At 51.0% G+C, this 16,108-nt stretch overlaps 1 protein-coding gene across 1 annotated transcript; it reads left to right on the top strand.

Moving 5' to 3' along the window:
* The first annotated feature begins 9,750 nt into the window (after positions 1-9,750).
* Positions 9,751-12,045, top strand: CEBPE (CCAAT enhancer binding protein epsilon). The gene is made up of 2 exons (XM_007536619.2): positions 9,751-10,399; positions 11,580-12,045. Exons 1-2 carry the CDS (start codon positions 9,890-9,892, stop codon positions 11,913-11,915), a joined length of 846 nt encoding a protein of 281 aa, XP_007536681.1. The 5' UTR covers positions 9,751-9,889; the 3' UTR covers positions 11,916-12,045.
* Positions 12,046-16,108: the final 4,063 nt, after the last annotated feature.

Raw genomic sequence — 16,108 nt, forward strand, 5'->3', positions numbered from 1 at the left:
GAGAGAAATGGAGCGAGTGGGAGAGAAAGACAGACACCTGCAGACCTGCTTCACTGCTTGTGAAGCAACCCCCAATACAGGTGGGGAGCTGGGGGCTCAACTTCTTGCATTTTGCACTATGTACACTTAACCCACTGTGCTACCACCCAGCCCTCACAGCCATTTCTCTTTAACCTCTCATTTTGATATTTTATTAGCTCCTTTAAAAATATTTTTGTTTTTATATATTTATTATTGGGCTGAGACAGAGAAAAATTGAAAGGGGAGGTAGAGAAGAAAAGAGACAGAGAGACACCTGCAGCCCTACTTCACCACTCGTGAAGCCTTCCTCCTGCGGGTGGGAACCAGGGTTTTGAACCCAGGTCCTTGTGCATTGTAATGTGTGTGCTTAACCAGGTGTGTCACCACCTGGCTCCACAACTCGGTCTTCTTTCAGGCTTTTTAAAAATACAGCATCTAGAGAGTCAGGCAGTAGCGCAGCGGGTTAAGCGCACGTGGTGCGAAGTGCAGGGACCGGTGTAAGGATCCCGGTTCGAGCCCCCGGCTCTCCACCTGCAGGGGAGTCACTTCACAGGCAGTGAAGCAGGTCTGCAGGTGTCTATCTTTCTCTCCCCCTCTCTGTCTTCCTCTCCTCTCTCCATTTCTCTCTGTCCTAGCCAACAATGACAACATCAATAACAACAACAATAATAACTATAACAATAAAACAATAAGGGCAACAAAAGGGAATAAATAAACATTTTTTAAAATATAGCATCTGGGAATGAACTCAGGCATGTGTGACACTCAGAGGCCCCTCAGGCCTCATGTTTTTATTTTATTTTAGAGACAAAGATGCAGATGCTACAGCACCATCCACCATCCATGATGTCCTCCTACTGTTATCCATGGAGCTCCTATGTGGTGCCAGAGCCTCACGTACCAGCGAAGTAACCTTGGCCTGTGTGCTGCTTTGCCGTGTGTGTGTGTGTGTGTGTGTGTGTGTGTGTGTGTGTGTGTGTGTGTGTGAGAGTCAGAGTCAGATTTGAGTCTTGCTTCCACTGAAACTTCAGTGCTGTGGTGTCTTCTACTCTCTCTGCTTCTCTGTCTCTGTCTAGAAAAAGGCATGGGGTCTACTGAGTGAGCTATTTCCCAGCCCCAGTGAATTTATTTTTCAATCCTGGACTTCACCCGGGTCAAACCCGTCAAGCATTCTACATGTTAGGAATTCCAGAAACTCTACCCTTGGGCAAGTTGGGTACCTTCTGGAGGTCACTGAAATCATAGCTGCCTTAGCATTCTTCCATGAACACAGTCACAACAGATTGTTTTAAAACCACCGTGTCCAAAGATGTTGCTTTATGCTGTGGGAATAGCAAAGTTATTCATTCCTGAGTTGTCCACGTCAGCCTAGGCTTCACTTCACATAATCGGTTCCATGGCCTCAACGGATGTCAACTTAGTTGCTCTTAGCCTCGGTTCAGGCCATGTGGTCACCAGAGCTGAAGAGGGCCAAAGAGTGCACTTGACCCTGCCTTCCAGGAACAGGATTCTATGGCCACAGGGCAGCTTGAACCCGGGTCCTTGTGCATGGTCACATGCGCTCCGCTGCTCGGCTCCTATGTAGACCTTTAACAAAGGAATGGACGTGGTATGAATGGCATTTCTCGGCAGCAGTGGCTCTCCAGAGAGTCTCTCTGGGCCCCAGAGCCTGGCACAGAGTGCTCAGATATGCTTGTCCATGGAGGCGGCACTCCAGGCTGCAGTGGGCGGTCAGAGGAGGGGAACGTTTACCCAGGCTGGCTGTTTTCCATGTGCAGTAATCATAGTCCAGATTAATCAAACAGCTCAGCAAGGCCGGCATCACTACCACCGTGCCACAAGGAAGCTTATGTAACCTGCCCAAGGTCACTGGGCTGCCCAGTGACAAGGGTGGGTGTGGGGTCTCTGTCCCCCTGCTCCTCCAGGGCCGTGCTCCCAGCCCCCCTGTGAGAAGGGAGGGTTGGGTCCCAGGCCTGTGACTCAGTGACTGGGATGACCTCAGGCATTGTTTGGGCAGCTGTTCCCAAACCCCAGGCTCAGAGCTGACCCTAAAGGACTTCTTCATGCTTCTTTTCTCTCTCTTTTTCTCTCTCTCTCTCCTCCCACTCTTTCTTTCTCCTCTTTCTTTCTCTCCTTCTTTCTTTCTTTCTTTCTTTCTTTCTTTCTTTCTTCCTTTCCTCCTTCTTTTCTTCTTTTCTTTCTCTCATTCATGCATTCATTCTTTCTTTTCTTTCTTTCTTTCTTTCTTTCTTTCTTTCTTTCTTTCTTTCTTTCTTTCTTTCTTTCATTATTGCCACCAGTGTTTATCGCTGGGGCTTACTGCCGGCACTACAAATCCACTGCTCTTCCTGACTGCCATGTTTTCCTTTTTTTTTTTTTTTTTTTCTTATTTCATTAGCTAGGACAGAGGGAAATTGAGAGGGGATGGGGAGATAGGGAGCGAGAAAGATAGACATCAGCGTCCCCCATGCAGGTGGGGAGTGGGGACTCAAACCCAAGTCCTTGTGCTTAGTAATACGTGGCCAGTGCCTGCCCCCACTGTTTCTCAACAGCCTGGGGGAGCTCCCAGCCTGCCCACCCTGGACTGGCACTTCCCTACCCACCCCTCCTGACTCGACCACTGTTACTGGGAGACACTGATGTCAGAGAGCAGCCTGGAAGGCCCATCCCTTATCTCCCAGAGGTCGTTCTCATTTCCTGCCTGCTCTATTTGCACCCTTCCTGCTTCCTCCAGCACCCAGCTCACGAATGACTAACACACTGTCCTCCCCCGGCAGGGGGCTGGCTGAGGGCAGAGGGCTCTCTGAGTCACCTGGCTCACCCAGCCTCTAGCTCTTATTCCTGTGGTTGTGAGAGGAAGCCACTGAACTCTCCCCCAGGACCTGTGATGGGCAGTCTTGGATGACCTTAGGCAGCCCAGCCTTCCAGCCACTTTCCTCATTCTTTAAGAAGAAAGAGCAGGTAGCCGGAAGCCAGCTCACTGGGCAGGGTGCCTTGCCACACACTAGGGCCAGGTTCAAACCCTAGCACCACATGGGAGGTCCAGCACCAAGGGAAGCTCTGGTGACTCTCCCTCTGTGTGTGTGTGTGTATACATCTCAAATAAAAAGAGTTTTTAAAAGGGCAGGGGTAGATGGCAGAATGGGTATGCAAAGAGACTTTCAGGCCTGAGGTTCCAAAGTCCCAGGTTCAACCCCCTACCCCACCATAAACCAGAGCTGAGCAGTGCTCTGGTAAAAAGAGAGAGAGAGTTAAAAAGTTGTTCAGGGGGTCAGGTAGTTGAACCTGGTTGAACACACATGCTACAATTCATAAAGACCCAGGTTCGAGCCCCTGGCTCCCACTGCAGGGGGAAATCTTTGCAAGTGGTAAAGCAGTGTTGCAGGGGTCTCTCTCTCACTCTCCCTAACACCTCTTCCCTCTTGATTTCTGGCTGTCTCTATCCAATAAATAAATTAAGATTTTTTTAAAAAGTTGTTCAGCAGTGACACCCCCCCAAGCCCTAGTGTTGTCAAAAAAAGTGGGAGGGAATATGTGTTTCAGAAACAACCAATATGCCCTTTGACAGATGACCAGATAAAAAAGTCATAGGACATATACTCAACAGAGTATTATGTGACAGTAAACAGGGGTAATGTTGTCTCCTTTGAGATGGAATTGGAAAAGATGATGCTTAGTGAACAAGGAAGGAGGTGAGGACCAACTGAGTATACAAATGTGTAAAAACAAAATATCCACCTATTTTCAAGACTGTGGGAGAACTATAGAAGTTATCTCTGGGGATGGGGACACAGACCTTTGGTGATAGGAGTGGTGAAAAACATAACTAGAAGCTAAGAAAGAAGGGAGTCAGGCGGTAGCGCAGCGGGTTAATCGCACATGGCACAAAGCGCAAGGACTGGCATAAGAATCCCAGTTCGAGCCCCTGGCTCCCCACCTGCAGGGGAGTTGCTTCATAAGTGGAGAAGTAGGTCTTCAGGTGTCTCTCTTTCTCTCCCCCTCTCTATCTTCCCCTCCTCTCTCCATTTCTCTCTGTCCTATCCAACAACAACAACATCAATAACAACAATAACTACAATAAAACAAATGAAACAAAAGGGAACAAATACATAAAATAAGAAAGAAAGAGAGACATAGAAAAGTATGTAATGACTTTTCCAGTAACCCTATATTTATGCTAGTTTTCCATGAAAGTAGTGTTAAAGAACTTCCTTTGGCGGCCAGGTGGTAACACAGCAGGTTAAGCACACATGACACGAGGAGCAAGAACCCATGTAAGAACCCAGTTCGAGCCCCCGGCTCCCCACCTGCAGGGGGGTCACTTCACAAGCGGTGAAGCAGGTCTGCAGGTGTCTTTCTCTCCCCCTGTCTTGTCTTCCCCTCCTCTCTCAGTTTCTCTCTGTCCTATCCAACAATGACAACAGTGGCAACAAAATGGAAAAAATGACCTCCAGGAGCAGTGGATTCCTAGTGCAGGCACCGAGCCCCAGCAATAAACTTGGAGGCAAAAACAAACAAACAAACAAACAAATAAAATAAAGAGAACTTCCCATTGAAACACATTTGAGGGGTAGGGGTAGATAGCATAAAGGTTATGGAAAGAGGCTGTCATGCCTGAGGCTTAGAAGTCCAGGTTCAATCCCCCACACCACCATAAGCCAGAGCTAAGCAGTGTTGTGGTCAAAAAAAGAAAGAAAGGGGGGAGTCGGGCTGTAGCGCAGCGGGTTAAGCACAGGTGGCGCAAAGCACAAGGACCGGCATAAGGATCCCGGTTCGAACCCCGGCTCCCCACCTGCAGGGGAGTCGCTTCACAGGCGGTGAAGCAGGTCTGCAGGTGTCTTTCTCTCCCCCTCTCTGTCTTCCCCTCCTCTCTCCATTTCTCTCTGTCTTATCCAACAATGATGACATCAATAACAACAACAATAATAGCTACAACAATAAAAAAACAAAGGCAACAAAAGGGAAAATAAATAAATTAATTAAAAAAACAAACAAACAAAAACCAGTTTAGGGGGGAGTCTGGCAGTAGCACAGCAGGTTAAGTGCAGGTGGCCAAAGTGCAAGGACCGGTAAGGATCCCAGTTTGAGCCCCCGGCTCCCCACCTGCAGGGGAGTCGCTTCACAGGTGGTGAAGCAGGTCTGCAGGTGTCTATCTTTCTCTCCTCCTCTCTGTCTTCCCCTCCTCTCTCCATTTCTCTCTGTCCTATCCAACAACAACAACAATAATAACTACAACAATAAAAAACAACAAGGGCAACAAAAGGGAATAAATAAAATAAATAAAATAAAAAAAATTTTAAAAAGATAATAAAAAAAAGAAAGAAAGAAACACATTTGAGTAAATGAAAGGAGTTAATTGGAGACAATTATCTAAAAGGTGATAGATGACACCATAAAAAATCATAAAACTATATAGGGATCAGGACATGTGTGCATTAACCTTGGGAACATGCAAAGCGACTCCCTTGGTGGGCAGTCGTGACAATTATGGCCTTAGACACAAGGTACAGGCTGCCTGCATGACATTTCCCCTTCTGTCCCCTCAGCCTCCAAGTGATGCTGATGACACCAGTTTCCCTGTGAAACCCACGGATGTGAGCCACCTGGGTAGTGTAGCATGGGGACAATTCTGTTCGGTCTTTAGATTGGTTCAAACTCAAAGGGATTCCCTCAATGCATTTAATGGAAAGTCATTTCAGTGGCCCCTCCCAATTATGAACCACTGGCTTTCTTTTTTTTTTTTTTAATTATATTTATTTATTTATTTATTTATTGGATAGAGACAGCCAGAAATCAAGAGGGAAGGGGAGATAGAGAATGAGAGAGACAACCCTACTTCACCACTCGTGAGGCTTCCCCCCTGCAGGTGGGGACCAGTGGCTTGAATCCGGGACCTTGCACACTGTAATGTGTGCACTTAACCAGGTGTACCACTGCCTGGCCCTTTGACTTTTTTTTTTTAATATTTATTTATTCCCTTTTGTTGCCCTTGTTGTTTTATTGTAGTTATTTATGTCGTTGTTGGATAGTACAGAGAGAAATGGAGAGAGGAGGGGAAGACAGAGAAGGGGAGAGAAAGACAGACACCTGCAGACCTGCTTCATCACCTGTGAAGCGACCCTCCTGCAGGTGGGAAGCCAGGGGCCAGTCCTTGCGCTTTGTGCCGCCTGTGCTTAACCCGCTGCGCTACTGCCCGACTCCCGGCCCTTTGACTTTCTATACTAATGATAAAGGGACCAGAATTCTCAACTGAACTATTGTACTTTAAACAAAATATTACCTTCTGAAATAAAAGCCACTTAGGCATACCAACGCCCCCCAAAAAAAAAAAAACCAAAAAACTCAAAAGCTGGGAATAACAAGACAATAAAATAGTTCAGTTGGCTAGTGCTCCTTCTTTGCCATGTGTACAACCCAGTTCTAGTTCAGCCACATTGAAGGATGCTTCTGTGCTGTGGTATCTCTGTCTCTCTTTGTACCTGAAAAAGTCAGCCTGAAGTGATGATGCCATGACAATGATAAAAACAAAGTAAGGTAGAGATCACACAGGCTCCTAAGCTAATTATGGGCTCCAGATCACATCAAATCGATGGGGTTTACAGTAATATTTATACCCCTTTCCCATATGAGGGAGCTACTCTCTTCCCTGATCCAGCTTTCTGGTCCTTTTCCCAGCCAAGATATCATCTCCCCAGACAATAATTAGGATCCACCTGCATATCAGATTTCAGGCTCAGGTAAAAAAACAAACAAAAAAACCACTAGTATAGCTAGAGGCCCTTTGAAATATAACTAAAATATGCCTACTAGCTATTGACAAAATGGAGGACCCCCCCCCAATGCTTCACCTGCACTACTCCAGCCTTTAGGTCCATAATTGTCCAACAGTTTGTTTGGCTTTGTATGTTAACTCTCTTTTCAGCCACCAGGTTCCAGATGCTAGCAGGATGCCAACCAGAGTTCCCTGGACAGACAACCCCACCAATGTGTCCTGGAGCTCTGCTTCCCCAGAGCCCTTCCCCACTAGGGAAAGAGAGAGACAGGTTGGGAGTATGGATCAACCTGTCAACACCCATGTTCAGTGGGGAAGCAATTACAGAAGCCAGACCTTCCACCTTCTGCATCCCACAATGGTCTTGGGTCCATACTCCCAGAGGGATAAAGAATAGGAAAGCTATCAGGGGAGGGGATTGGTATATGGAGATCTGGTGGTGGGAATTGTGTGAAGCTGTACCCCTTTTATCCTATGGTTTATTTTAAATAAAAATAAATAAATAAATAAGATAAAAATAAATTAATAAAATTTAAAACTTAACACTTTGAAAAGAGAGAGAGAAAGAAGGGATGGGGGAAGGAAGGGAAGGAAGGAAGGAAGGAAGGAAGGAAGGAAGGAAGGAAGGAAGGAAGGCAGGCAGATATGATATGTTTCAAGTATTGGAAAATCACCCAACTATCATTGTTTTCAAGTCAGGGCAGCCATAGAATTCCCCCCAATCTTCAGACAAGGCCTGGCCCAGGCAGCTCGCCTGCCCACTCTCCCAGTAAATGCCCCTTCCCAGCCACATGCTCTCTTCTTCCTTCCGGATGGCCCAGATCTGTGCCAGGGCTGAGGGAGGCTGCCCTCTGCTGACCACTGATTCCTGACCACACCCCCTCACCCCCACCCCCTGGCATTTGGAAAAATATTGCCACCTAGTGGCTAGTAGAGGCACTACCCCAAACTGAGGTGACTCAGCTTGGGTGCTATAGTTTGCCACAGGTGGCTTGGAAATGGGAAGAAGTCTGCCAGGGTGGATCCTGAGTTTTGTTTCCAGCAGGCATGCAGATCTTCCCACCCTGGGTCATGGGTGTTGCACAGGAAACTCCTGAGATGAGAGGGATAGGGGGAGAAAGTGGGCTGATTCTGAAAGAGATAATTTGCCTATCCTGTAGGCGAGACTGTCTACATTGCCATCCTTTATTATTTTTTAAATGACTTTCTTTCTTTCTTTCTTTCTTTCTTTTCTCCAAAGTTATTGCTGGGGCTTGGTGCTGGCACTACTAATCCATTGCTCCTGGAGGCCATTTTTTTAATAGTATAGAACAGAGAACAATTGATAGAGGAGGGGGAAGACAGAGGAGGGGAGAGACAGAGACACCTGCACCTGTGAAGTGACCCCTCCCCTGCAGGTGGGGAGCCAGGGGCTCGAGCCAGGTTCCTTGCGCTGGTCCTTGCGCTTTGTATTATGTGTCAACCCAGTGCACTACTGCTTGGTCCTCAATAACTTTCTGGTTATTTAACTTGCCACCAGAGTGACACAATGACCCCACCACTCTTGGTGGCACTTCCTCCCAACAGTACCACCACTGAAGCTAGGTACCTGCACTAGGAATCCAATGCTCCCGGCTGCCATTTCATTTCTCCCACCTACCCTACTCCCTTTTTTTTTTTTCTTTCTGATAGAAGAGAGAAATTGAGAGAAGAGGGAGAGGGAGAGAGATAGGGAGAGTAGAGAAACAGAATACTGTGCAGGCACTAGAGAGGGAACTGGGAGCCCCAGCAAGCAAGTCTAGTGCTGGCCCACATGTGCTCTTGCCCACAGTGCTTGCTTTGCTTCAGCCTCCCATGCCATGTGTGGCCTCTGCACCTGCCCCTCTGCGGCTTGGCCTTTGGAGCGCTCAGCGAACAAGCCCTAGTCTCCATGTGACACCCTCACCATTTGCTGGTGATGAAAGAGCCAGAGACCTGTCTCTCTGTGTCCTTTCCATCTCCCTGAATGAGCCCTAAATTGCAGAAAGGAACCCTGGGCTTCTGCTGGAGACCCTGAGACAGAACCCCAAGAAGACAAAAGAGAAGCCTCACAAGAGGAAGTCAAGGCAGGAGACCAGCACAGAGGTCAGAGAGCGGCCGTGCAGAAGGAAAGTCAGCACACCACACTGGGGCCCGGGCGGAGCACTGCACAGCACCGGAAGTGCGGCAGAGAGCCAGCCTGTGGCTGCGAAGTTCAAACCCTTGGAGGAAGATGCTGGGGCCAAAGGAGGAGGGCAGCTGTCAGCTCCTGGGCCTGCAACCTGCCTGGCCTGGTGCACAGAGCCCACCATGCCAGCCAAGCCCGGCAGTCAGGGACTCTGCCCACCTGCTAGAATAAGCCAGGTCTGGAAATAGAGGGGGACTGGGCTCATGCACAGAACTCGTGCAAAATCTTAGCTGCTCTGGTCCCCAGCACAGGACCCCAACGCCACCCCCTGCCGTGTGTCCTGTTCCCAGAGCCTAGCGCTGCTGTCCAGCCCTCACTCATCCTGGCCAGCTCCCTAAAGAATGCCCAGGGAGGTGCGGCCTCTGGGGGGAGGTGGAGGCCCGCACTGTGCAGGGAGGAGCTCATACCAGCCTGGGGGTCAGTGCTGCAGGAGGTCTCCCCCACTTCACTGTGACTTGGTACCTCATTCTGCACAGAGCTGAGGGTAGTGGCTATTGAAGCCCCCTGACTCTGGCTGTCGATGTGGAGAGAGGCAAGCACTCCCAGAAGTTTCAGCTACTGGGCATCACAGAACCTCAGCCTGGACCCTGGACCCAGAGTGTCCCCAACTACCAACTAAGCCCAGAACCCCATTTCTCAAGGCCCACATCCCTCTCTTGGGTGCACCCTGCCCCTCCCCAAATCACCCCAGGAGAGAGGGGGGAAAAAGGGAAGAGAAAAGAGGCATTGGCTGCAGAGGAAGGAAAAGGAAACGGCGGAGGAGGGAGGAGAGAGGCGCCCAGGAGTGGGTGACAGAGACGCCCAGGGAGGCAGACCAAGGCAGGGAGTGGCCGAGGGAGGGCACGCAGCATCCCGAGGGGCGCCCCGCAAGCCAGGCACAGGGGCGGGGAGCTGAGGGGGGCGGGACAGCCATGTCCCACGGGACCTACTACGAGTGTGAGCCCCGGCCGGGCCAGCAGCCACTGGAGTTCGTGGGGGGCCGTGTGGGGCCTGGGGAGCTGGGGGACATGTGTGAGCATGAGGCCTCCATAGACCTGTCGGCCTACATCGAGTCCGGGGAGGAGCAGCTGCTCTCAGACCTCTTCGCTGTGAAGCCAACGGCAGAAACACGCGGCCTTAAGGGCCCCGGGACACCCGCCTTCCCCCACTACCTGCCTCCAGATCCTCGGCCCTTCACCTACCCGCCTCACACCTTCGGCCCTGACAGGAAGGCACTGGGGCCTGGCATCTACAGCAGCCCGGGCAGCTACGACCCCAGGGCGGTGGCTGTGAAGGAGGAGCCCCGGGGGCCTGAGGGGGGCCGGGGGCCTGCCCGTGGCGCCTACAATCCTTTGCAGTACCAGGTGGCACACTGCGGGCAGACAGCCATGCACCTGCCACCCACCCTAGGCACACCTAGCCAGCCCCTGCGCGTCCTCAAGGTAAGAATGGGGCAAGCCGAGGGCCTGGGGAGACAGCCCAGCAGAGAGAGACACAGCAGATCTTCACACTTGAAGCTCCCAGGCTCAGTTGCTGGCACCACCACCAGCCAGAGCTGAGCCATGCAGGGGCTGGACAAAGGCCTGTGTGGATAGTGAGTTGAACCCAGCTGACGGGTCTGGGGATCTGACTTAGCCCCAGCCCTCTGTGCAACCCCCCCACCACAGTGCCCCATGCTTGTCTGTGAATTCACTCCCAACCTAAGCCTCTCCCTGGCTTTCTCTCTCACTCTCTCTCTCTCTGCCCCTTCCTTTCTCTCTCTCTCTTCTCTCTCTCTCTCTCTCTGTTTCTCTCTCTCCCTCTTCTCCCAATTTCCCTACAGTACCTGAGCCCAAGGAGCCACCCTGCCCTCAGTGCCCTGCCAGCTTCTCTGCCACCTCCTCTATTTCCTCATAGCTGCTTCTACATCCTTCTGCCATAGGACTAGGGAGTAGACAGAGCGGGCAGGGTCCTCAGAGAGTGTGGGGACAGGAGAGGGAGTTTGGACTGGAGTAGAGGGCCGTGTGCATGCGGCAGGTGTGGGGTGAGAGGAGGCAGTTCTGACCTGGGATCCAGGAGGGGCCCCTGATTCCATAGCCCCTTTTTAAAACAAAAACTATTTTGCTATTACTTGTTTATCATTCATTTTCTTATTTGACAGAGAGAACTTGAGAGTGGGGAGGAAGGACAAGAGAAATAGGATGATGGTTATGCAAACACTTTCAAGCCTGAGGCTCCAGGCTCAATCTCCACCACTACCATAAGGCAGAGCTGAGCAGTGCTCTAACAAAAGTTAAAAAGAAAAAGAAAAAGAAAAGAGCTGGGGGTGGGGTGGGGTAGCGGAGGAAGGGAGAGAGAAAGACACCTGCAGCAACGCTTTCTTGCTTGGGAAGCATCTCCCCTGCAGGTGAGGATCGGATCGGGGGCTCGAACCCGGATCCTTGTGCTTTGTAATGCATATGTAATGCACCACCGCCCAGCCCCCAAATTCTCTAATAATCTCTTCTAACCAGAGCTCCGCTGGGCTCTGGCTTATGGTGGCGCTGGGAACCTAACCCGGGCGCTCGCAGCCTCAGGCACGGAAGTCTGTTGCATAACCGCTGTGTTGTCTCCCCGGCCTCACCTGCCCCCGTGCCTCCCCAGGCCCCGCTGGCGGCCGCGGCGCCCCCCTGCAGCCCCCTCCTCAAGGCGCCGTCGCCGGCGGGCGGCTCGCACAAGGGCAAGAAGGCGGTGAACAAGGACAGCCTGGAGTACCGGCTGCGGCGGGAACGCAACAACATCGCGGTACGCAAGAGCCGGGACAAGGCCAAGCGCCGCATCCTGGAGACGCAGCAGAAGGTGCTGGAGTACATGGCGGAGAACGAGCGGCTGCGCAGCCGCGTGGAGCAGCTCACCCAAGAGCTCGACACCCTCCGCAACCTCTTCCGCCAGATCCCCGAGGCCGCCAGCCTCATCAAGGGCGTGGGTGGCTGCAGCTGAGCCCCAGGGCGCATGGGAGCGCGGGGCGGGCGTGGGGGGCTCACCCGCCAGGGCCTCGGGACACACGGACTGCGGACAGAGGACAGCGGGTGGATGCTTCTGTGGCTGAATAAAATTGCACGGTGCCTCAGTGCTGGGGCTGTACACAGCGACGGGATGCGTGTGCGTGTGCGTGTGTGTGTATGCACAGAGCCTGGAGGGGTGTGTGTGTGTGTGTATGTGTAGCCTCGTGTGTCTGTGTTTATCTGTGTATACAAGAGCCTAGAGGCGTGTGTGTGTGTGTGTGTGTGTGTGTGTGTGTGTGTGTGTGCACAGAGCCTGGATGCCTGTGCATGTGCGCAGGCGCAGAGCCTGTGTGTGTGTGTGTGTGTGTGTGTGTGTGTGTGTACACAGAGCCTGGATGCCTGTGCATGTGCGCAGGCGCAGAGCCTGTGTGTGTGTGTGTGTGTGTGTGTGTGTACGGAGCCTGGGTGTTAGTGTGTGTGTCGGTGTGTGTACATGTAACCTGAGTGTAGTGTGTGTATTCTGTGTGTCAGTGTGTGTGTACACAGAACCTAGGGGTGTGTGTGTGTGTGTGTGATGGAGCCCCCAGTTCCAAGAGCAGGGCATGCATATGGCTGGAGCTGCCTACCTCAAATATGCCAGAATATTCGGAATACACACTGCCTACAGCCTCCTCCCAGCCCTCCCTGTATGTCTGTCCTCCCCTCTTCTCCTTCCTCCCTCCAGGCCTTCTCTGGCCTTCTGGAGCCTGCAGGCACCTTTCCAGTCACCTCCGCCCATGTGGGAGCTGGAGAGGCTTCAGGACACCCATGCAGCCCAGCTCTGGGGCTCATAGGAGGATCCCAGGACCAACCCATCCCTCCTACCCAATTTGTGACTCTGCACTCTGCTCTGCCCTACCTGGAGGTCCAGTCATCTGGAAGCAAGGCCTAGGAGCTCCAGAGCCAGGTGGCCAAGGGAACGTATGTGGTACCTTATCGTGAGAGCCCTTCTTCCTAGTCCTACAGCCTCCGCCATCAGACGATTCCCCCAATGCGCTCTGTACCCCCTCCACCTTGGTACCCACGCCCTGAGAACTGGATTCCCTAAAGAAAAATGTGAGGCTGGGTGGTGGTGCACCAGGTAGAGTGTGCACAAGGACCCAGGTTCAAGCCCCCTGTCTCCACTTGCAGGGGTCTAGCAGGGAAGGCTGCAGGTGTCTTTTTCTCTATCTCCCCCTTTCCTTTCAATTTCTTCCTGTCTCTATGGTTAAGAAAGGAGGAGGAAGAGGGTCTGAGTGCACTGCTTTGAGACTTGTTTAGTCAGTGCACTAAAATTGGTCCTAGAAGGCTGTCAGTTCTTTCTTTCTTTATTCATTCATTTCTCATTTAATTACTGGCTGTCACGGCTCCAAGCTCACTTTTCAGAGACAGATGAGAGGAAAAGATACCACAGCACTGAAGCTTCCTCCATTGTGCTGGGGGGCTGGGCTCGAATCAGGGTCATGACCATGACGAAGCAGCACAGTTGTCAAGTGAGCTATCTTACTGGCCTGAGAATCTGTACTGTTTAGTTCCTGTTTGACCTTGGACCCCTTACCCCTCTCTTTGCCCTGGTTTCGTCCGCAGCACAGGAGGCGCGTAGCTCCCACCCCACACTGCGGGGGAGTTTCAGATAAGCACAGTCAGCTCAGGGTGAGTGGGCAGGCGTGTGACGCTTCCACTCCACCCTTCCCGCACTTATGTGAACTTCTCCTTCTGCAGGTGAGGAAGCTCAGGTCTCAGAGAAGGGAAGGCAGCCAGGTCACGCAATGGGTGAGAGGCAGGGCCAGAACGAGCTCTGGGAAATTACAGATCGAGCTCAGGAGGTGCTGGAGGAGACCTTGAGAAAGAAGCTGGTGGACTGTGGACACTCAGCCAGTCTCTGTGCCCTAGGACACCAGCCCAGTGATGCAGACACCACCTCTCTGCCCTGTGCTCACACACTGTACCAAAGGGGCACAAACCCCTCAATCATCTGTCAGGCACTGCCAGTGGATGGAGACGTGGGGCACGATAAGGACTGGTCTCTGAGTCACATAATCGCTTGGATAGTGGACTGCTTTGCCACGTGTGTGACCCAGGTTTGAGCCCGGCCCCTACCACACTGAAGGAAACTTTGGTGCTGTGGCCCTTCATGCTCTCTCCCTCTGCCTCTCTGTATATAAACTAGTAGTAGTAGTAGTAATAATAATAATAATAGTAATTGAGTTGAAAAGACAACATAATGGTTATGCAAAAGTCTTTCATGCCTGAGGCTCCAAGGTCCATTGTTCAGTCTTCAGCACCACCATAAGCCAGAGCTGAGCAGTGCTTTGGTAAAAAAATATATATATATATGTATCTCCATCCCTTGGTATTTAACACCGCCTTTCTTAGTGGTAGCTTATGGGAGATCAGTAGTTCAATTTTATTTTATTTTATTTTATTATGGTGGTGGTGAGTATTACATCTGAAACTCCAGAGGCTCGGGCATGAAAGTTTTGTTGTTTTCTTTTTTTTTTTTTTTTTTACAATTCCATCATGCAATGTTCCCAGACCTATTTATTTGTTTATCAATGAGAGAGAGAGAGAGAGGACACGAGAGAATCATTCTGGCACATGCAATACTAGGGCTCAGACCTGGGACCTCATGCCTGAGAGTCCAGTGCTTTACCCACTGCATCACCATCGAGGCTGCCAAGGGATGCCTGTCTGAGGAAGAGAGTGTTAAGGAGCCGGATACTCCCAGTGCTCGCTTTCTCGCCCTCCTAACTCCACTTCACAGCATCAGAGCCTTCCTGGAAGCCCAGGTGTCCTGTGCACCCCTCCTGCCTCACCTGGCACTCAGCACTCTCAGTCACTCAGGTGCCACCCCCTTACATCTGTGCTCCAGAGTCCCTGCCCTGGGTTTGGGGAAGAGGACAGACAGATTGGAACCTTCCTAAAGGGGGGTAAATAGTAAAAATGCAACTGAGTTCATTATCAAGGTCAAATGAACTTTATTAAATGATTTCTGAATTAGATAGCATCCCATTTGGCAAGTAGAAAGAGACTACAAAATGGCTTGAGTGTTAGGGGCTGGGCGGTAGCACAGCAGGTTAACCGCACGTGGAGCAAAGCGCAAGGACCAGATGTGAAGATCCCGTTTTGAGCCTCCAGCTCCCCACCTTCAGGGGGTCACTTCACTGGCAGTTAAGCAGGTCTACAGGTGTCTATCTTTCTCTCCTCCTCTCTGTCTTCCCCTCCTCTCTCCATTTCTCTCTGTCCTGTCCAACAGCAATGACATCAATAGCAACAATAATGATAAACACAACAGAGATGGGACAACAAGGGCAACAAAAGGGGAAAAAAGTGGGGGATTGGGTGGTAGCGCAGTGGGTTAAGCACATGTGGCACAAAGCTTAAGGACAGCCGTAAGGATCCTGGTTTGAGCCCCAGGCTCCTTACCTCTAGGGGAGTTGCTTCACAGGTGGTGAAGCAGGTCTGTAGGTGTCTTTCTTTCTCTCCCCTTCTCTGTCTTCCCCTCCTCTCTCCATTTCTTTCTGTCCTATCCAACAACAACATCAATAACAATGATAATAACTACAACAACTATATATATATATATATATATATATATATATATATATATGCAACAAAGGGGAAATAAATGGCCTCCAGGAGCAGTGGATTGGTGGTGCAGGCACTGAGCCCCGGCAATAACCCTGGAGGGGAAAAAAAAAAGGGTGGCCTCCAGGAGCAGTGGATTCATGGTGCAATCACCAGGCCCCAGTATTAACTGTGGAGGCAAACAACAACAACAACAAAATGCTCACGTGCTGGAGCACAGATGATCACAGATGATCGCTCTCTATACTGCCTTAGAGAAAGGCAGAGAGAAAGACAAAGGAAGAGACAGACATCGAAGCTACACGCCACTATCCACAGAGCCCCTCTGGTGCTCCAGAACCCTGAGACCGTAAAGTGTGTGCTTCACCTGCTGAGCCGCCCTGAGACCGTAAAGTGTGTGCTTCACCTGCTGAGCCGCCCTGAGACCGTAAAGTGTGTGCTTCACCTGCTGAGCCGCCCTGAGACCGTAAAGTGTGTGCTTCACCTGCTGAGCCGCCGGCACTGCTTAGCCCTTGTAACTGAGGCTTTTCTAGTCAGAAAGACCGTGGGGAAGTATCAATAGCCAAAGAAACAAAACACCTT

Source organism: Erinaceus europaeus, chromosome 16, assembly GCF_950295315.1.
Source record: "Erinaceus europaeus chromosome 16, mEriEur2.1, whole genome shotgun sequence".
Lineage (NCBI taxonomy): Eukaryota > Metazoa > Chordata > Mammalia > Eulipotyphla > Erinaceidae > Erinaceus > Erinaceus europaeus.

Coding starts and splice junctions, on each gene's coding strand:
- CEBPE (XM_007536619.2), top strand. CDS start 9,890: ATGTCCCACGGGACCTACTACGAGTGTGAGCCCCGGCCGGGCCAGCAG. Junction 10,400..11,579: donor AGCCCCTGCGCGTCCTCAAG/GTAAGAATGGGG, acceptor GTGCCTCCCCAG/GCCCCGCTGGCGGCCGCGGC.